This window comes from Pseudopipra pipra, chromosome Z, assembly GCF_036250125.1.
Source record: "Pseudopipra pipra isolate bDixPip1 chromosome Z, bDixPip1.hap1, whole genome shotgun sequence".
NCBI classification, from domain to species: Eukaryota; Metazoa; Chordata; class Aves; order Passeriformes; family Pipridae; genus Pseudopipra; species Pseudopipra pipra.
In genome coordinates, this window is record NC_087581.1 from 23,649,303 (window position 1) to 23,671,152 (window position 21,850).

The 21,850-nt window shown below is 42.0% G+C and overlaps 1 protein-coding gene and 1 long non-coding RNA gene across 2 annotated transcripts in view; one reads left to right on the top strand and one right to left on the bottom strand.

Moving 5' to 3' along the window:
- MAP1B (microtubule associated protein 1B) overlaps positions 1–11,766 on the bottom strand; it is a 73,976-nt gene extending 62,210 nt beyond the window's left edge. The window contains exons 1-2 of the mRNA XM_064641077.1: positions 11,366–11,766; positions 6,572–6,673 (exon numbers count right to left, since the gene is read on the bottom strand). Of these exons, the coding sequence (XP_064497147.1) occupies positions 6,572–6,673; positions 11,366–11,543 (280 nt within the window). The 5' untranslated portion in view covers positions 11,544–11,766. The remainder of the gene's footprint in view (positions 1–6,571; positions 6,674–11,365) is intronic.
- Positions 11,324–21,850, top strand: part of LOC135406703 (uncharacterized) — a 41,408-nt gene continuing 30,881 nt past the window's right edge. The window contains exons 1-2 of the long non-coding RNA XR_010426430.1: positions 11,324–11,435; positions 13,453–13,641. This is a non-coding gene — a long non-coding RNA (uncharacterized LOC135406703). The remainder of the gene's footprint in view (positions 11,436–13,452; positions 13,642–21,850) is intronic.

Sequence of the window (21,850 nt, forward strand, 5' to 3'; positions counted from 1 at the left end):
TGAATTTGAGTCTAGAACAGTGTTGATAACACCAGTGTTTTGGCTACTGCTGAACAGTGCCCAGACAGCATCAAACTTCTTTTTCCCCACTCCATCCAGTGAGTGGGCTGGGGGTGGACAAGAATTTGAGAAGAGACAAAGCTGGGTCAGCTAACATAAGTTGGCCAAAGACATGTTCCATACCATATAATATCATGCTCAACAACAAAAGCTGGAGTAGAGGAAGAAGGTGAGGGTTTTAGTTATCAGGGTGGAGACTGTTTAAAGACTGGCTGGGCATTAGTTTGCCAGTGCTGAGCAATTTCCTTTACTGTGCTTGCTGGATTGGTTTTGGCTTTGGTTGGGTTTTTTTGGGGGTTTTTTGTCCTTCTTTCTTTCATCTGTTAATTCACCTTTATCTGGATTCATGTATTTTCTTACTTTTGCTCTTTCCACTCTCTCAGAGGTGAAGGGGATACTCAATCCACCATAAAAAGCTTACAAAACCTAAATAAGCTTATTTGTGAGTCAGGATATGGGAACCAAAGCTGGGATCAGCCTTTTCTCCAGAAGAGCTACAGAACTGCCATAAAACTGGTACAGCTTCCAAAGGCTGCCATTGGCAGTGAGGAGTTGACTTCCAGGTGAAAGTCTCCAAGGCTCATTAGAATCACTCAGATTACACAGCCTAAAAATATGGTTAATCTCATTGGAAGAGGGTTTTTTGCTCGGTTTTCAGGTTTTTTTGTGAGTTTTTTGACTGTTTGTTTTAAATAAAACCCCAAGCTTTCCAGAGTTCCAATGGGCAGAATGTCCCCCACACAGCTATGCAGGAGACAGGGGCATAGGGACACAGGACAGTGACTCATGTCACCATTATAGACAAGTTTTACAGACAAGGCTGATACCAGGAGCCATAGCAGCAACTCTCATTCTATAGCTGGCAGCAGGGATAACCATGTGCTCTCCATTCCACTCAGTCTAGAGACAAGGAGTGTCTCAACTCTTCTTACCTGGGTCTGGTCATATTTCTAAATATAGTAGTACATAGTTCACTGCAAATAAAGTAACATTTTTGTCTGGCAAGAAAGGAGTTAAAATGTTCACTTTCTCCCTCACTGTGTGATAATTTGGTCCTTGTTCTACCTTCAAAATACTAGATAGCATTTTCTCTAATCCAAAGTCCAATCCAATTATTTCAGTGGCCTTTGGATCAAGTCTCTTCTCATTATAAAGTCCAATTAAAACATTTAATGTTTCTCTCAATAACTGATAAACTAGATGAGAAAGTAACAGAAAATCCAGATAATTAAAACAGTAAGTCTTTACGAAATTAAGAAAAACAGACATCTGAGAAAAATGTTGCACATGACAAACAGATATTAGATTTAAGAAGTGGCAATGATATTCTGGTTACACATTTATTATAAATCCATGATGGAAGAGATGAGAGGTAGGTCATCTAAATGATGCTGGGCAGAAGTCAAAAACAAAATAATGTTGAAGTTTTCAGTTTCAGAAATCCCACATAAACAAAACCTTAGAAAGAAAGATTGAGGAATCTCACAAGGGACAAATAAGGAATTATAATTCTGTAAGATAACCCTTAATAAAATAACCTTTGTGAACATACCATTAGTTATGCTTAATTATCATTCTAATAAAGAGGAATGGGGATTCAAATTTCATAATGCCATTAAAATTCTATCATTATTCATAACTAACTTAATCCCGTGTCTCTGGTAGCTGCCTCACACAGGTCAAAAATCTATTCTCATAATGTGTGGGCTATTCTAAGACTATTGAACTCATTGTATATACTCATGATATGCAGCATTCAAAAATAACCTGTCTAATTTTGCTGACTCATGCTAACAGCTTAGCATCAGCAGGTACTGGTATTTTGGCAGCAATGTAAATTCATGCTAATTTTCTTTGAGATCTTGCCTAAAAAAAGAAGAAATGGAAGTCAATCCCAGAGTTACTGTCACATAAGTGCAATAACACTCACTGGAAAAAAAGACAATAAAGTCCCTTATTAGCCCACCTCTGGAATTTTGATTACTACTAAGAAAAGGTTTTGACAATTCTTGTATCCATAACATATAGCCTGTTACATTGTAATTCTCTCCTGAACATCAAAATCCTAGGATGCCTTTTAAAAAAAAAAAAAAAAAAGTCTCACCAGCAGTCCAGAGCTCCCCAGCCGAGAGCCTCTACAAGGACCTGGGGCTCCCTGCCCTGTGCCGTGGGCAGCACCACTGCCGCAGCCCTGGACCACCGGCAGCTGCAGGTCACTCTGCAGGGACACCATTCACAGCCACTGTTGCGTGAGTCAGCTCAATTCACTTTTCAAGTCCTAGTCTGCCTCCATTTTCTTTCTTCCAAAGCACAAATATTTAAGAGACACAAAACAAGTCCGGTATGCAACTAAAATTAATCTCTGCAAATGCGTAATGAGGTTAAATGACTCCACTCAATAGATATTCCAGCTATCCATAGTCTCTAATATCAGAAGAATCATATTTATAGCATATCCCTAAATGTGCATACCAGACTACTTGAGATATTAACCAAAATTAATTCTTAGACATTTAGTGATGGTACTCTGATACTACCTGAGAAATCTGGTCTGGCCTTCTTGTCTTTTCTTTCTTCCAAGTGATAGGTTTTGCTCAAGTATCTACGTCCTCTGACTTGACAAATTTTGGCAAACTGGAGTTTTCAGTAAATCAGCATTAAAACCATGCCCTTTAGGATTTTATCAGCGACTTCATGAGCTCACATTGCAAGCTACTAGGTGCGATGTTAACTGGATTTAGATCTACTTTGACAAAGGCAATAGGACTATATAGCATTTTGGCAAAGTATGAAGCTGTGGTCATTGATGACCAACACTCTCAGATTCAAAAATTCTCCACAGGTTATTCCCCACGGGTTACTAGCAGTCCTAAACAGTAACTTTCGAAGCGGTAACTTTCAGAATGGAAGTTATTAAGGCTTTTTGGGATAATCACAGTTTCAGAGGACCATGACCTTTCTTTAGGAAGCCTGACGGAAGAAAGCCCATTGCTGTTGCTACTGCAGGTGGCTACCAAAAGAAAATCAAACATGTCTCACACTTTGCCAAGGTGCCCCCTGGCTGCAGGCAAGTTGTCAGTTATAAATGCTTAGGCACAGGTAAGGAGGGAGTCACTTAAATCAGCTGTAGGCGTCTGTACTGGCTTATGGGCAACAGGAAGCCTCTGGTATTGTTCAGTAAGAAACACATATGTTCTTGGTAACCACAGGACAATGTACAAAGGACAAAGATTGAGCAGTATTTATTAGAATGTTTGGGGTGACTAGCTACTAAACAGCTATTTAAATTAAATGGATTTCATCCAGACAAGGGCTTGAACATACACCAAAGCAACAGTCAAATATTCCCAGGTAGAAACTGAGAGACAAAATGGCAGTGTGGAAGTCTTACAGAGGGGCCCTCACTGGCTTCACACTCCCCCACGCCCCTAAATCCATTTACTTAGTCTTTTGTGAAGCTGCTTTATGCAGCTGAAAGTTTCTCATTAATTAAGAAAAGATTGGTAAGTGCAGCTGCAATTTCAATGGAGCTTTTCCAAGACTCTCCATTTGCTCTGCCTCACTACCAGATGCACAGTTCTTTCTCCAGCTTGTACATGTTATAATTTATTGTTTGCATTTTTTGTCCTTTTGACATTAACATAAGATGGAAGTTATCATTACATGAGAGAGAAAACAGAGGCACCACTGGAGTAGCCCTTTTAAAGTCATGTTGCCTGTCGTCTTTTGCAACCACTTAATTAGTTGTGCTACTCATTTTTCACCAGCACCTGACATCATCTCTCCAAGATTTGTTGTTATTATTAAGGAGCCTGCTAACTCAGCTCCTTTACAAGATAGCAGAAAAGATCTTCTGGCATTTCCAATCTGAATCCTATTCTTCAGGAATCATAAATCACCCATAAATTGTGCAACAGCTAAATACAACATGCACAAATACCACTGTGACAACCCACTCCCTTGAAAAGAACACAAAAAAAGTATTTGGATCCAGTCATGCTCCCTGCAGTATCAGTATGTACATTGCTATCCACTACACAGTGAGAAGGATTAGACCTTAAATTCTTTAAGTGAAAACACAGGAATGCTTTGACAGAGATAATCTCTTGTATGTCTCTCCTTCAACATCACAGGCATACGTCATGAGGACAGAACTGGCCACGTTTCCTTCAAGCTTCCTTTTGGTGAACGAGCCCTACCCTTCACATTGCTGCTGTGCGTATCCTCGAGCTGTTCTGAAAAGCATAGAAGCATGTACTGAGCCAGCACTGCAATTACCATAATTAAACATGATAATTGAACAGGCTTCAGTCAGCAGGCAGACCTGACTACAGCAGGAGCCTTCCTCAAGAGTAAACCGTCCCTACATGCGAGTCACACAAAGACTTCAGTCTCAAAGGGCTGAAAAGAAAGTTGTTTAATTACATTCCATAGACAAACCACCACCTTGGATGAATACTTTCCTTGGACAAAAGGTCACCTAGTTACCTAAATCCCACAGAATTTCTGAGTTTGAGACCATAAGGGAACATGTACTTACAATCATTTCTTTAGTATGAAAGTTGACCATTTCAGCAGCTAAACACCCAGAATTCAACATTTGGGTGCTGTAACAGAAATCAAAGATTCTGAAACATTATTTTAAAAAATGGCAACAAGGAAACCTTTTCTCTGCCAAACAGTAGAGAGGATGCAAAGGAGCCTCATGCTCCTCTAATTCAACATCAGAAACCAGCAGAGAAACTAAAATAAATGATCCTCTGATCATAGGGATTCTGGAAGTGCAAATGGGCTTCTCCAGAAAATTTTAGACACAAAAGCTGGTTAAGAGGGATAGCTTTATGCCTGGATATTGCCTTTATTCAAGTTTCAGCTTTTCTTAATTCTCTTTAAACATAGATTTTCGCAGTTTCTTGTTTAAAGATTGAGCAGTGGTGAAAAACACATTCATTTCTGCTTGTCAGAGATGTTGATGAATTCTAGTCACATGCAATTAAGCTGTAATTCAACACAATGACAGACTAAACAGCCAAGTCTAGACAAACAAGGAAAAAAAATCAACCAAAAATACAATTCCTAGAGAAAAATTCGCAAACAATTCTACATTTTTTCTGTTGAAAAGGGGATGATAATCTTATTTATCATATGAAATAAGAGTATTTTCTTTATTTTAATTTATGCAGTGGTACCAGAATGTGTCATCTAAACAAGACAGTAAAAATATTAGACACGCTGTAATATTTTTGCTACGGGAGAAACATGGAATCTTTTTGTCTCCTTGAAGTTTTAATGTAAAACATACACATGTTAAAAATGGGATGCATTGCATTTTGCCTTCCTTAAAAATAAATCCCCTCTCTGTAAAAACAAAGCAACTAGTGTGACCAAGAATATGAATTGGCTTCATGACATTTAAACTGAAACGAAAGACATGTATACTAGGCCTGAGTTTACTCCCAAGATTTTGCCTTGAGTCAAAATCTTCGTGCTGTGTGTTGTTGTATTATTTCTGTTGGTTTTCAAACCAGAGGAAGAATCATAGAGGTATGTAACTGTTTTCTTAACTCTGACAATGTTTTACTCTCTATACATATGGGAAGATACAGAAGAAACTACCTTAACTTATGCTGCAAGAAGAAAAACTAGTTACACAAGACATTTTTGCACATTATTCAAAACCATGAGATCAGTGCTGTCATACTAACATGGCATCAGGATCTCTTTGTCAACAATGTATACCAACTGGCTTTAGGAATGTGATGTAGTAGCGAGATACAACATTTCATCGCCCTTTTTCACCACTTAAGAGATATCCCTGAAGCTGGATTTGTAACACGCATCAGTACTAGGTTGTACTAGTCAATGTGCACATGGCCACAGTGATTCCATCAAGGAAACAATCTCTACTACTCGTTGAAGGTCAGATATTTTTACACGAGAACCTTGATTAATTTCATCCATACTCAGTCAGCATTTGTATTAGAGAAATGAAATCATACAAAACTTACCAAACACTTGATTTCCATACAACCAGAACAAAACCAAATTTTACACTTCACCAAATTGGAAAACAAATGTTTCACTTTATTGTATAAATCCTTGACAGGAAGGACAGGCTTGAAAAAAGGTAGCAAAAGAGTTTTAGTCTTATGAGCCCTACAAATTTCTAATTTCCTCATACAAGCCAAAGAAAGTTACTGTGAGTGAAGGCAGACTCACTGCAACTCAGCTTTTCATACTAAGGAAAAGTCTATGTCCCTTGGGAAGAAACATGGGGCTTGAGCTGCACTTGTGCAACAGCTGTGACATCAGTTCTGGCTCCATCAAAACGCAGAGCAAACCTTTCAGGTTATTTTTTTGTATGTATTCTACCTACTACAATAAGCTTCAGTATCTGGGGCTACTAAAGTGGTGCTACATAAAGAAAGGGATCAGTCAGAAAGGTAAGTTTTCTTAACTTTAATAAGGCCCTAAAACCAATGTAATTTATTAGTTCCGCTCTTAAACTCACCTCGAACTTCAGGAGAGAATCGAGCTGAATGGCGAGACACAAAAAGTTTCAGTTCTTGATCCAAGTTGCATTCGACCAAGTTTGTGTCCCATGACCGGATTCCTAAAATTCAAAATACAAAACACATCTAGCTTGAAACATGAGCACTGGAAGTTTTGAGTATGTCTCCATTTGCATCCATGCTATTTGCATATTTCTAAATGCCAAACCCAGCCTCACTTCCTTTCAAGGCACACTGCTATTTTTTAGAATGTGCTGAGTGCTAAGAAGGACTCTGACAGGAATCAAAAAGAGCAAATCTGCCTTTCCAAAGGGTGACCATTCTTTAAGCTTTAGTACTGCTGGTCCCATACCCTCGTAGCCACTTTACAAGAAGTCACCAATGTCCCTGACTTGATTTTAAAATAGAAATACACAGGCTTACAAAACTGAAAGAGTGAATCACTCAGAGGACACTTTTGTCAAATTGCATATTGCTCTTTTGAGGAAAGAAAAAAAACCAGCATTATATAGCATGTTGCTAATTAATATTTAAATATAAAGTATTAAATTGCTGACTTCATTCAAAAGCTTTGAAGCATCCCATATTTTAAATTAAAATTTGTTATCTTTTATTTATGAAGTGTCAAAACTCTAGTTTTGTGATTTAAAAATGCTATGCTTGATCTTTTTTCTTTTAAAAACTAAACAGCACATTGCTGATCCCTACTGCTTTTCCCCCCCAGTTACCTAGAACGTGAGACTCTTGACACATATATAACCAAAAAATGTATTGTTCCAAAATATATTTTTAAGGATTGAAATTTGACCAGGAAAAAAAAAAAAAGGCATTACAGCCAAAAGATAAGTTTCTATTTTTTTTCATAAGATTTTGATGGCTAATTAAAAAAACAACCAAAAAACCCTCCCAAAAACCCCACCACCCAAAACCAACCAAACAAACAGAAAAAAAAAAAAAACAAATTAAAACACCAACAGGAGAACATGCTTTAGATCTTTCTATCATTTGCTTGTTTTGAAATTGTTATGAAAAATCTTTTGGTTTTGAAAAAATGATCAGGCAGCAGCACTACAGGTCAGTCCAGGCACTGCTGCAATTCTGAAAATCAAAATTACACTGATTTTCTTTTGTTCTAAAAGAACATCATTAAATTCACACAAATTAAGCGGCAAACATAAAAGGGATTGCTGGTGAGGAAGTCTCTGGTAGCCCCTCCCCACACGCTTGACCATGCCTTTGCATGAAATCGTTGTTAAACCACTGTGGGGTTTGACAAGGGGATGCCTGGGGAGGTGCGTGGACAACCCCTCACCATGAGTCTAGCACTAACACTGCTGGTAACTCTGTCAGGGTTTCAGGATGTTACTGTCAATGCCACTTCCCATGTTATACATTTTGTTTCAAGCCAGCAGAAACATGGGGGCTTAGATGGCAGAAGCCATGTTGCTGGGCTGAATGATGAGAAGAAGAGAGGGAATAGCAGAGAAACCAGATCTACAGTGCCAGTCTCCCACTGGTGCCCTGAATAGGTTCTCCATGCAAATATGAACATCTGCATTTCAACAGCCTGAAGCCTCTTCAAGGAGAATGTATCCAGGGCTTTTCCTTGTCAGCATCTAAGTCCACGCAGAAGCATGCTTACTATTGTAATATGCTACGAGCTATTAAGTGGCTACCACTTGAATCTCTGGAAAAATTTGAAAATACAGTATTATGTATAACCACTTGAGAAAAATAACTCAGCTATAACCAGCCACCTCCACTTTCTGAGTGATGCATCATTGTTCTGAGGCATAAGCAGCAAGCTTCTTCTGCAAGTCTCCTTATTTTCTTTTATCAAAAATCTCTTGGCCATATGGTGCATTTTTGGGGCAAGTTTTGGCAGACAAAGACAGCTCAACAGACTTTAATATTTTCCAGGTGTTGGAATATTTGAGAGCAAGAAAGCAAAGATGATATAATACCATACGCAGAGTGTATATGAAAACTATAACTGTTAAACCAATATTGATCATAAAGTTGAAGTATGTTGAATGAATGAATGCTGAACTTCAAGAAGCTTGAAGATAAACAGCTCACTGGCCTATCACACCAAGCTTGTGTGGAGAGACTACGAAGCTCTCTGGAGGTCAGTTAAGCGATACGGACTATGATTCAGCAATGCTGCTAATGATAGGACCTGTCCACTATGCCTAGCTGTTTTTGTCGCAAACACAAGGGATAAGATTCTGACTAGATGTAATCAAGAATGCTGAGCCAGGCAATGTCCAAAATACGGGACTCAACACAAAATAAATAGGAAAAAGAAGAAAAACAAATAGACAGTTTAAAAAAAGCCTATATGCCCTATGCATGCAGAAGTCCTAGAAGCCGAAGCTGGACATTTGGATAGAATGTCCCAAATCTGCCACTGCATCATTCAGCAGTTTGGATGCAAAAATTATGCATGTACATTACAGAGTAGCATAATGTATTAAATACTTGATATAACAAAATAAGGTCTGGGGTAGAATGCAGGTAAACCTGGAACTAAAATCCAAGGTCAATCCAATGATGTAGATCATTAACAGCATGGACATAACTGCTGTAAACATGGCTGAAGTGGAGCTATTTCTTTCTTTCTGCAGTCTTCAGGGTTCAATGCCACTAGACACAGGACTAATCAGACAGCAGGCAGGGCACACCCAGTAGCATTTGCCAAATCAGTGGAAAAAACTTGAAGCTTTCTCTTCACTCCCTTCTTCTCTTTTGGTGGACAGTGTGTTGGAAGATTGTGCCCTTAGCAAAGTCGCATCCCAAATGTAATTACTGAAAATGCATCTTGCCACGCCATTCCCTCCTCATGATATATTAAGAAATGACTCTGCATTCCACCAGGTTGCGTAGCATCACGCCACTGATGTGTTATCAGCAGATGTTTTCTTCGACACGTTGCTCTGCAGTTTGGTGCACAAATCCACAGTTTTCAGTGATGGTACTCAGGAGATGTACCAGAGAAGGCAGGGAGGCTGAGTTATCAAGAACCAAAATGCATTTAAAGCTCTTTTGAGCATAAAAGTTGAAAGAAGTGTTTTTTTCCAGACTACAGCAGACCCTCCAAAGAGAAAGATACTAGCTGAGCCCATATTTGTCTCAAGGAGATAGAGCTTCAGACTTCCCATCCAGAACAATGTACCTCAAAATTTCATGAAGGATTCCTCCTAGCAGATAAAAATTTCAATCAGGTGGTCTGATACTAGGAGCAGCAAGGTGACTTCTAATCCAAAATTACGAATTAAAAAGCCAAAATGTTCCCTTTGAATATCTAAACCTGTAAATGGGCATTTTGCTTAGTGGCAGGAGATAGCAGCAACTGAGCTATGCAGCAGCAATAGAAGATTCAAGAAGAGACTGAAGAGCATTTCTTCAGAGGAAGGGTATTGGCTGTTTTGAGGGAAGAAATTTTAAGTTTGTTCTACAATTTTAACAATTTAATTAAAATGCAGCCAATTCACTTTGACACAATTGAAAATTAGATAGAATTAAGAAAGTGCAGTGCTGAAGAGGCTCTGAATGACAAAGCACCTGCCTCAGTAGTTCTTCCTAGGAGACAATGGTAGCAATAAAGATGAACAGGTCATGGAGAAACTGGTTAGCTGAGATGAGGAAGCCTTTTACCACAAGGCATCGTGAAAAAGAATCCAGAGAAATAGCCAACTAGAGCAACAATGGTTGAGAAAGCAACAATAGAGACAGATGAGGTCCTAGCTGTACTGCTGAACCACACCTACATGACAAGGCTGCTATCAATTCCCTGTTCCGAGGTCTCTTCCTTCCCTCTAACAATAGCAGGTTTCTGAAATCTCGGCTTTCTCCAGCCCAGAACAAAAAATGCATGATATAAAATCAGGTATAAACTGAGTTTAACAAACTATAGGTTCTGGCAATAATTTTCTTTGTGCTTCATTCCACTAATACTGCAACGTTTTTCTCCTCCCCTCTCTGCATATACGCTGCAATCTGTTGTATCATAAACCACAAAGAAAACTTATTAAACTGTCATTTCACTTGCAATACAATCCTGCATCTCTGTTTAAAGAAAAAGGACAAATAAACACCGAGTCAGAGCAGCCCGCAGCCGGACAGTAACGAGGCTGAGCACTCAGGTAATAGCATTGTTACTCACATGGGTTATCTTTATTGGAATACATATATGCGTATATAGAGCTTGGGTCCTGAAAAATTCCCCAGACGGGAGAAAAGTCCCACCACCCAAAGTTAGACACAAAGGCGCGGCTGCGCTCCGAGTCGCGCAGCCTCTACCACCGAGGGGGAAAACGCCCTGAACCCGCCGGTTTGGTCTGGCGGCGAGGAACGGGGGACTGCGGGCGGCAGCCACCCCGCAGCTCCAGCCCACCCACCCCATCCTCAGCCGCCCTTTGTCCGCCCCAGGCTGCCATCGGGACCGCAGTGCGGACCGCGCCACGCCCACCCGCCGGTGTCTCCGGGCAGACGGGCTGGGCGGCGGGCGCTGCGCTCCCGCCCGGCCCCTCCGCCCCGCCATGGCGGGCGGGGGGCTCGCTGCGGCTCCCGCAGCCACCGCCCCGCCGCGCCCGTACCCCGCCGGGGAAGGATGGGGGGCGGCTGGGGTATTGCGGCGGGACCCTCGGGAATGAAGAGCCGCAGACCGCTGCTGGGCGGCTGGCGCGGGATGGGTGTCCGGGCGGCGACCCCGGCCGCGCCCAGGGAGGGGCAGCGCGCCGGCGGGGAGGGTCGCGGCGCTGCCTGTGGCGCCTCGGCTCCCGCCGCCTCACCTCGCTCGATGTTGGCGATGGCCCGCCGCAGGTGCTCCTCGGTCACCAGCTCACCGATGACCACCAGTAGGTAAAACTTGCTGTCCAGGAAGCGGTGAGAGAGGCTGGGCGAGGTGGAGGTGGGGTTGGCGATGCTGCAGGAGGGCTCCGAGTCCACTTCCACCACCACGGTGGCCATCGCCTCCGCCCCGCAGCTCCGGGGCGCTGAGGGGACAGGGGCCGCTCGGCGATGGCTCCGCAGGCAGCAGGGAGAGAGTGAAGGCGGGTGGGGAGGCGGCGGCGCTTTTATACGGAGACGGTGCAGGGCAGGGACATGGTGAGGAGGAGGAGGAAGGGGGGGAGCCGGCGCATCCTCCGCGCCGCCGCCGCCGCTTTTCCAGCATCCACAGCTGATGTCATCTGCGGCAAATCCTCCCCGCGGCGGCCCCCGGAAGCAGGAAGGACGCGGGGGGCGAACAACGCCCCGAGGGGACGCCAAGGGCTGTACCCGGCTCCCGGCCCTGGCGGTGGGACCCCGGGCCCGCGCAGCCCCGCCGGGACCCGGCACCGCGCCCCGGCGTCCCTGGCTCCTCGGGACCAGCCGGGGCGTCACCCTGCCGGGCTGGTCACCCAGAGGCCCGCCGGGGGTCCCAGCCTTGAAGGAGGGTGGTGAGGAGCCGCAGGTGATGCCCTGGCAGACCTGGGGAGCTTATCTGGGAAGGCCAGCATCGGGACTCCATCAGCCGATGGGTGAAAAGCAGTGCCACTGCCCAAGGCCGAGAGTCCTCTCTCCTGCATCTTGCTGTAGCACTGCAGCAAAATTTGAATCATACTTAAATGCACACCCCCACCCAGCAATTTAAATATTCTTGATAACTTTTTTCACCTGAAAGCAGTTCGCTTAATACAATATTTCAGACATAGCCTTTCTGCACATATTTAATGCCCATGAATATATGACATACACCAGAAAAACACTGGTTTTGGACAAGCTGCTGAAACCCATATTCTTAAAGCTCCAGAAGTTCAAAAGGTTTTGGGTAACAAATTTTTACCAGGCTCAAGCAACTCCAGGGAGCAATGGTATTGGAAAACCTCTACAGTTACAAAACCAAAAGTTTCATTTGCCTTCATGTGGATGTTACAAACTGCTCCCCAGCACTCACTGAAACCCACTGAAGAGATAACCACCTCCTAAAAGTTTTACCCTCTCTTAGAATGGCTTAGAGCAGTCAAATAAATCATCCTCTATGAAATGTTCTTCTCGTTTTACTGACATAAGCAACGCACTGCTTTACACTAAACCTCTTGTTTATATGGCTGAAATGATGCAGGAGAAATTTCATTGTGACCTAGGAAAGGATATAAACTTTTACAACCTGTTTTTTAAGGTAACCTCTGGTCCCTGACTAAGAAGACGCTCCTCTGAGTGAAGCTTCTTCCAGTACTGCGTGCTCAAATGCACTGCCTGCTGCTCAGAAATGGAGTGCTTGCCTGGATGAACCAATACATCAGACCTGTTTTCTTTGTACTTAGTTCCAGGGCACAGTGGACTTATTAACACGCATTTCAAGTTGTCACTACTAAGTTTGAAACACCAGTGTTAAACGTGCTGGTCCATAATATTGTATCTGTCTATAGTAGCTAGTGTTTTTAATATGACTAGTTCCTCTGCATCACTACAGCCCTGAGAGCCTTGGCTTATATGGCATGATGCATTTGGATGTTGCATCAAAAGTAGACTGTTTTTCTGAGCTGCCATTAGTCTGAAGGTTAGAGAGTACAGACAAGCATTTTCACAGCCATATTAGGTGTCTGAGATGACACAGTAGTAAAGAGCATCGGAGCTCATTCTTCACTACAGCTGACACTGCTGATAGAACAAATGCAATGGCAGAGATGCAGGAGAACTAGCAGCAGTTTTAAAGTTTGCAGGTTATTCAAAGGAACAGAGTACTGCTTTTTGGGTACCCCTGTTCATCTGAGCCCCACTGTGACTTTACTGTTTCCTTACTGATCCTGTCAGTTTCCATGGGATGATATAATGTCCATCCCCTTGTGGGCACGTCCTGTATGACCCCCTCCCTAATAATCTATTCTAATTATAGATACCCTCAAGACTTGCCACATGGAGAAAACTAGCTTCAGGCTTCTCCCGCTGCAATACCTAGCTGTGGGATGTGCCTTTATTTCGATCACCAACAAGAGCAGCTAGTCTCTGGAGCATGGAAGAGGCTTGCCAAGGGAACTTGCCGACTGGTTGCAGCATAGACTGATAATGGTTCCTGGACATGAAGGTAAAATTATTACTTGCATCACGAGCACAGCAGGTTAAATATGATACACTGAGAAATGCACACCAGTACTCAAAAGGCATTATATGTGCTTTTAAGCACTTTCTGATTTTAAGGAAAAATTAAGACATCCATAACTGGAAAGGTGCCTGTGAGTTTGAGAAGTAAGAGGTGAAAAGAATGGATTTTATCAGGGAAGAAAATGCTTACATATACATAGGGAATACAGTTATGTCTGAAATAGCTTGCTCAGGTAGTCTTCTATTTTATACAGCACTGTATAATAGTGTGCAGCTAGAATACGGTATATAAGAAAAGGTGAACTGTTACAGTCAAACTGTCTTGTGATGGAGGACGTGTCACACATTAAAACTCTAAAGACAAGAGATTGCCTTCAGAAGAAAATGGTCTTCTGCCTTGTGCTCTTCAACAGATGCAGACCTCTGCCCTTGTCTATTCAAAAGCATATGCCACATCATCTGAGATGGAAGGTAGACAAGAAAAGATGCTTTAACCTCTTGAACATGTCTCTGAGGAAGCTACAGGGACCTGACTCTGTGGTCAGGTTCACACTGTGACTTGTCCTCTTGGTATCTCAGTCAGGTAGATTTGTTTGTCATCACCTTTCCCTATCTGGATACCCATGTATATTCTGCAATATGGACCGTATCATCAGGTCTACTGCGCAGTGAAATGTGGAGATGTGCTGCATAAAGCTGACTTAGTATCCAGTGGCCCTCACTGTTTGAAAGCAATACCGGCTGACTAGCTACAGCTAAATCACATAGATTTTTTTCAGTAGAAGAAAGAACAAAATTGTTGGACTGTGGAATATGTCTTGCTGTTTCAAAGAGACAGTGATTGAGACCTTCACCTGTCTGGCTTTTGTATGCTTTGGTTTGGTTTTGCTGTTTTAGTATGTTCAAATTGGAGACCCCAAGTTGAATATGGTCAAACATTACATATAAAGCTGTATTTTTTAGATGTAGTAATTTTTAAAGCAAAGAGGCAGTTTTAAATAAAGTGCTTGAAGTCTAAAACATGCATCTTGGTGGTATGTGCCATTTGTTACCCACTAATACTCAGGTTTCATTCAAGTCCTGTCTTCAAGTTTTAAATGAGGTTTCAGTGATGTACAAACCCTTAGGTTGGCCCTTTGTCTGAGGCCAAATGTCATCCCTGGCATAAAGAGAATTACATACCCATGGGGATTACTTCAGATCAACTGACATCCAGACTGGGGAATGAGAAGGTGGAGAGCAGTGCTGCAGAAAGGGACTGGGGGTTGAATATGAGTCAGCAGAGCCCTGGCAGCCAGGAGGGCCAACCGTGTCCTGGAAGGCATCAGACAAAACATCCTCAGTCGCTTGAGGGAAGTGATTGTCCTGCTCTGCTCTGCACTGGGGCAGCCTCACCTTAAATATTGTGTGCAGTTTTGGGCACTGCAATATAAGAAAGATACTGAGCTCTTAGAGAATGTCCAAAGGAGGGCAACAAAGATGGTGAAGGGCCTTGAGGGGAAGCCATAGGAGGAGTGTCTGAGATAATTTGGTTTATTCATTTTGGAGGAGTTTGAGCAAAGACCTCATCACAGTCTACAGCTTTCTCACAAGGGGAACTGGAGGAGCAGACACTGGTGACTCTCTCCTCTCTGGTGACCACTGACAGGACCAGAGGGAATGACACGAAGCTGTTTCAGGGAAGATTTGGATTGGATATTGGGAAAGGTTCCTCACCCAGAGCACTGGGCACTGGAATAGGCTCCCCAGGGAAGTAGTCACAGCACCAAGCCTGTCTGAGTTGAAGAAGCGCTTGGACAGTACTTTCAGGCACATAGTGGGACTCTTGGGGATGGTCCTGTGCAGGAGTTGGACTTGATGATCCTTGTGGGTCCCTTCCAACTTAGAATATTCTATGATTCTTTGAATTAAAGAACTTTACTGAAAGTGAAGTGTCTCAGAAGGCTGATTTCACTGAGAGAAATGCCAATCTGAGGACTGCACAATGTGTCATGAAACACGTTCCTAAAGTGGGTAGGATTTCATAAGGATAGGGAGGAAGCTCTAATTTCTAGAGATGAAGCTTTGCCAGTCTACACCAGAGGTGACAGAATCACAGAATAGCTGGCATCAGAAGGGATCTCTGGAGGCCATCTTGTCTAAGTCTGCTCAAGCAGGGCCACTTACAGTATGTTTCTGACAGCTGTTTCAGTGGGGTTTGAGTATCTCCACAGATGGAGACTCCATCACCTCTCTGGGCAACGTGTGCTACTGCTCCATCACTCTCAATGGGAAAGTGTTTCCTGATGCATGATGAAGTCAAGAATATGGCACCAATATTATAGCAGATAATACTTGTAACATTTCCTACCTTACCTAATGCCTTCCCAATGTGACCATCACTCCCAATACTCCCACTCCCCCATGTGTGACCCCACACTCCACATTTCCCGCAGTCAGCAGCTCTACCCTCCCCACATGGTCCAGCCTTTACCTCCCAGAGTCTCTTCCCTGTGATGCTCCTTCAGGGCAACTCAGCAGAGCACGCAAGAGCAGTACAAGTGCAGAGGGACAGTCAGTACGCTACCCTGATCCCAGCAGAGCAGAAGTGTCACCCACCAGCCACTGGCCATAATGTGATTAGTCATGAGCCCTTCATGTCCCTGCAAGCACCTGGATATGGGGTTCATAAGGACAACTCTTGCCTTCCGCCATTTTTTCAGGCAGGGAAGCATCCTCATCTCTTAATATCCTCTAGCTGGTGCTGCCGGAGGAGCTTCTCCTGCAGCAGTGATATGGCAAAAGCCAGGATCACCAGAGAGAGCTGTACGTGGATGAGCAGCCAGAGATTTGGACTCCATGAGAGACTCAGAGTCCATGAAAGACTCTTAATTTAAGAGGGGAAATAACTTCATGTTTTAAGATGACAGGCTTTATTTTGATCTACATACAAAATAAAAGTTACTGATCATTCATTTCAAGTATTTTAAATTATATTACTTGAATTTAAATGATTACTTTTTAAATTGCAAAGGAGAGAAAAATTTTATTTGCTCATGGTGAAATACCCATTTCAAGTGGTATTTCATCTGTTTCCTACTCCTCCCACTTTCCCCATAGTAAAAGAGAAGTTAAATATTAAAAAAAAAAAGTGAAGAAAGCAACACTAGTGTTTTTAAAAATAACATTTTCTCTCACTTTCAGCTTTCTGTCTTGAAGTGAGAGAAAAATAACACCAAGTAACATTTTGCTTTAGTTACCAGGGGAAAAAGTTAATTATTTTTTATCAGAGTAATTTCCATCTGTTCAGTGGAAAAAGAAGTTAGAAACAAAAAAAAAAAAAAAAAAGAAAGAATACTTTATTTAACTGCAATGAGTATTAATTGAAAAAAATTTCCTCTTGACTATTAAAAAAAGAAATATTAGAAAATAATGATTTTGTGTAATTTTATCCTGAAATTTGCTAAGAAAAGAACACATAGCTTTACATGAAAAAAAAAGATTGCTTCTCCACTGTTGAAGGGAAAACAGAGAGGTTTCAAATAATTAGATCATGTTTACTAATTAGGATAACACTTAAAATTCAGCAATAAATGAAAATAAAAACATTGAAAGCAGTGATACCCATTGTACCACGAAGCTGGATGGATAAATAAAACATCATCGGCTGTCTTACAATAGTAAGACTAAGTAATTACCATTAGGCCATAGTTTTGAGCTTCCTTTCAACTCAGGGTTCAGTTTTGTACCGTTCTGAACAAGAGGGACAATGGTCTGTTGATGCGGGATATAGTTTGGGTTTCAGGAAATGGGTTTGGCAGCTTTTTAATTCTTATTGAAGAACTGCAAGATACAGAATTTCACTTAGCTTCTAAGGGTAAAATGCAATGTATGTCCTGCCACATGAGCCTGAGCAGCCCTGCAGTCCAGAGTCCCCACATATGCTTCCTTTCAACCCAGTTTTAGAGCTCACTCTTGACTTAAGACAGGGTAAAACAAGCTGTGGTAGATTTTGAATGACTAGATGTGCACTATCATCTCCTTAATTTGGGAGGCAGCTGGAAGCTGAGAGTTCCTGCACCGAGTTGTTGGCTGCCATGACACCCATGTTCAGGCCGCCTAAAGTCTGTCTGCCCTGGCAGCACACCCTGTGCATGGCCCTGCTGGAGAACCATCAGCGACCTTCTATGTCAGGTGTTAGTCTTGTAACTCACCACAAGCCCGTATTGGTGGGCTGTCAGCCTAATGCTACTCCATCCTAGCTACTCAGGTGGCAAAAGCACATCGAGGTGCTCTAAAGCAAAGGGCAGTTTTCATTTGGGTTTTTTTGTTTTGTTTTCTTTCCAAGCTGAAATGTCTAAAGCTGCCTCTGGAAACTGAACAGCAAGTAGATATTTTACAAGATATTCTCATCTAATCTTAAGACATGCCTTAAAATACTTTGCTGAGGTTCCCTGCTAGCTCTGCTAGTTCTGTAGGATTTAAAATTGCTTATTATTATTTTACAAGGGTCCATTCTCTTGTTCTCTTGAGCACACTACAATAGAAATAGCATATTGCTACCACATAGAGAATAGGAAGCAAAAAATTCAGGCAAGCATAATTCATACAGTGCAATGACAGGCTTCTAGACACAGAATGGGGGGAGCTGCCCAATCTTCCTACTGCAAAGGTCCAGCAGAACCTTGTCCTGCACTGGGAACATCACAACTCTTCAAGGCTACAGCAATTTCACATATTTCATAGCTGCAACCAGGGTAGTGCATAATTTTGCACCCTTGCCCAGGATTTTTTGTGCATGCAACTATATTCCTGCAAGGATCTTGATGGGGCCTTTCATTCTAGTTCTCTTACTATGTAGAAAATTACAGTGAGTCCTATTCCTGAGGGAATAGTTTGTGACTGATATTGCCTAAACAAGGTTTAGCCATTCTACTGGTGTAGCCTTTAGTCTTACTGCTACAGTCATCCAGTCCTTTAACTGTTTCAGCTACCACAAAATCTCATACTTTTTGCATAGATCTTCATACTCAAATAGCATAAACAGTAGGAATGGTTAACTTCATTTTATATGTCTCAAAACAAAGAGTTAATTCAGACCACTTACGAGACTGACTGTCTGGTTCCTTTCCCCTTTTGTGCACTTTGTTATTATTAGCAACATTATTATTGGTACGATTTTGCAGCATCATTTTAGCATTTTTTTTGTTTCCCTGTGTTTTCTGTCTACTATTTGTTTGTCTGTTCCATGCATTCTAGTAGGCTGACACAAAATAAAGACAATTTAAGAATATTTTTCCTCTGATCTTTTATTTCTTTCTTCTTTATATGCTCTTTAATTTAATAAGTCATTCCTAGTCGTTGGTATTTTGCTGGAGGTTGGGATGTGCTGTCTAAGAGTTGCATTGCAGAATTTAGTGAATGACCCAAGTGGAGAGCATGCAGCAGGTGTGCCCAAAGAGGGCAGTAAGCTGAGTATTTTGCTAAAGGACCCCAGTTTTGGAAGTGGGCAGAGACTACCACCCCTGTGCATTCTGATATATAAGGGGTCACCATCAGTGTTTGCCTTGTGCCCGTGGGATTGCCTTCTAGTCCTGCCATGGCAGTGCCTCAGAGTCCTTGTGGAGCTGGAACCATGCCATGGGACTGACAGTGGTCTGCCATGATTTCCTTCTAAGAGTTGTCCTGATTTTTTCTCATATACCCTGCTGGCCAGAAGTTGCATTATAACCTCTTTGGGTAATTCTAGAATGGTGTTATCATATGTCGCTGGGTATCTGTCGAACGGTCCCGTTCCGAGGGGGGAAGAAGATGCACAACACACACGAGGATGGTGAGACAAAGAGATGTCTGCCTGCTCAGCACAGCAGGCAGCCTTTTATTAGGTTCTCCTACTTCTACTTTCCCACACACACAACACAAACATATTTCCACAAAAACACTGAGGAATGCGCACCTGCACTTCAGCCACACAGCTCCAGGCTGTGTCCATGGGAACTATCTAGTTAGCTTCACTGCTCCCATGGAAAACGGCCCAACACCCCGCAACACTCCAAACTCCTCAAACTTCAGTTGTGGGGCTGTGACTTCACCCCACAATCATATTTCTGAAATACAGGGAAATTTTGTTCTTTTTCATTACTTGCAAAGGCAGTAGAGCAACAATGGTAGAGCCGTTGCTGAAACTATGATTTCCAATGCAAAAATATAGATCAAGCACATTATAAAATGCAGGAAAGGAACATTTTTTTTATGTTCTTTTCCAAATATTCATGCTATGATTTCTGGGGTTGTCCTGTGCAGGGCCAGGAGGTGGATTCAATGATTCTTTTGAGACCCTTTGAAATCAGGATATTCTATGCTTCTATGAAATATTCCATTCACTTTCACCCAAGATAGCTTGAACTTCTTTGATTATGCTTTTTTTTGTCAACTTCTCCTTATGCTGGTTCCAAACAGTTTTTGAATTCCAAATTTAAAAGGGTATGGTTTAGTCTTTGAAACTCAAGGAAGTCAAGATTTGTATTAGCCTGATCTGATATATTTAACTGCAGTCACCCTGAATACGTACTTTTGAGATAGCAGTTATTATATTGTCATTCTGTGGAACAATAGTATGTATCTGTGTATATCATGTAAATTATATAGGAAACCCCTCTTTCTCCTCCCAGTAATTCTGCAACTACTATTTTTTTACATACAGTAATATTTTTCCAGTACTGAAATGCTGGTATTTCTGAGATAACACAAAGTGCAGTTGCACTCAGTTTTGTGAAAAGGCATGAATGAATGTGTCCTTCCCAAGCAAAGTCATGGAAATATATTGCATAGGTAGAATGTAATCTCCATTTTGGGGTATTAGAAAGGCGCCGGCTTTTAGGAACACATGGTTCGAGCTTTTTTTTGATGTTTCTGAGAAAATCCCCGTTCCACAAACCTTAATGTATCAACTTCGTAATAGGAAATAGGTTTACTAATAAATTGAAGGAGCAGTGTTATTTATCTGGACATCCACACCATAATCTGTGCATGTTTTCTTTGGAGGATTTGCATTGAGTAGGTTCAGTCACAGTAAATTGTGTCATCATTGAGAGAAAGCACTAGAGAATTCCTTACGACCCGTCAGTCATAAAAATATTTATTGCTATTTTCCTGCATTTACACATTGTATTTTTAACAGCAATAAAATCATTATAGATGATTCATTCAGTGAAAAGATTTTCTTATCTCCAGAGGAGTCTCTGATTACCTTTTAATTTTTTGAAATCTCAAGGCTGTAGGCTCAGTCTTCTAGTTTGGCCATAGCATTTTTCTTGGGTTCAATTAGTGTCTCAGTCTCATTTGATAGTAACGAATTCAGTAGGGAGTATAAGCAGCTGTCCATGGCCCCTTTTATAGAAAACTAAATTAAGACTGTGGTGGAAGGACCAGCGAAACTGTATCTAGAAGAAAACAGCAAAAACCACCTTATGGTGCAAGGTACTGAGAAGAGAAATAAATAGAAGAAGAAAAGATTGAGAGACTGTGCCAGTTTGGGCAGGGATAGAATTAATTTTCTTTACAGTAGCTAGGATGGGGCTGTGTTTTGGATTTGTGTTGAAAACAATGTTGATGATATAGGGATGTTTTCCTTGTTGATGAGCAGTGCTTACTGCTAAGGCCTTTTCTGCTCCTCTCACCACCTCATCAGCGAGGAGGCTGGGGATGCACAAGGAGTTGGGAGGTGACACAGCTGGGACAGCTGACCCCAACTGACCACAGGGATATCCCAGACCATATGGCATCATGCTCAGCATACAAAGCTGGAGGAGGATGAAGGAACGGGGGGCTGTTCAGAATGATGGTGTTTGTCTTCCCAAATCACTGTTATGCGTGATGGAGCCCTGCTTTCCCGGAGGCAGCCTGCCATGAGAAGCAATGAATTAATTCCTTGTCTTACTTTGCTTGTTCATGAGTCTTTTGCTTTACCTATTAAATTGTCTTTCTCTCAATGCATGTGTTTTCTCACTTTTACCCTTTGGATTCTCTCCTTCATCCTGTTGGTGAGAGAGTGAGTGAGCAGGTGTATGAGGCTTAGTTCCCAGCCGGAGTGAAAACACGACAGAGATAAAGTGCAAAGGACATTGATTAAGCTATAACAAAATGGACAAGGAGTTATTTTCTCCCTCAGAAATATTCTCTGAAGTCTAGGTCTTGGTTTTCTGCCCCAAGGA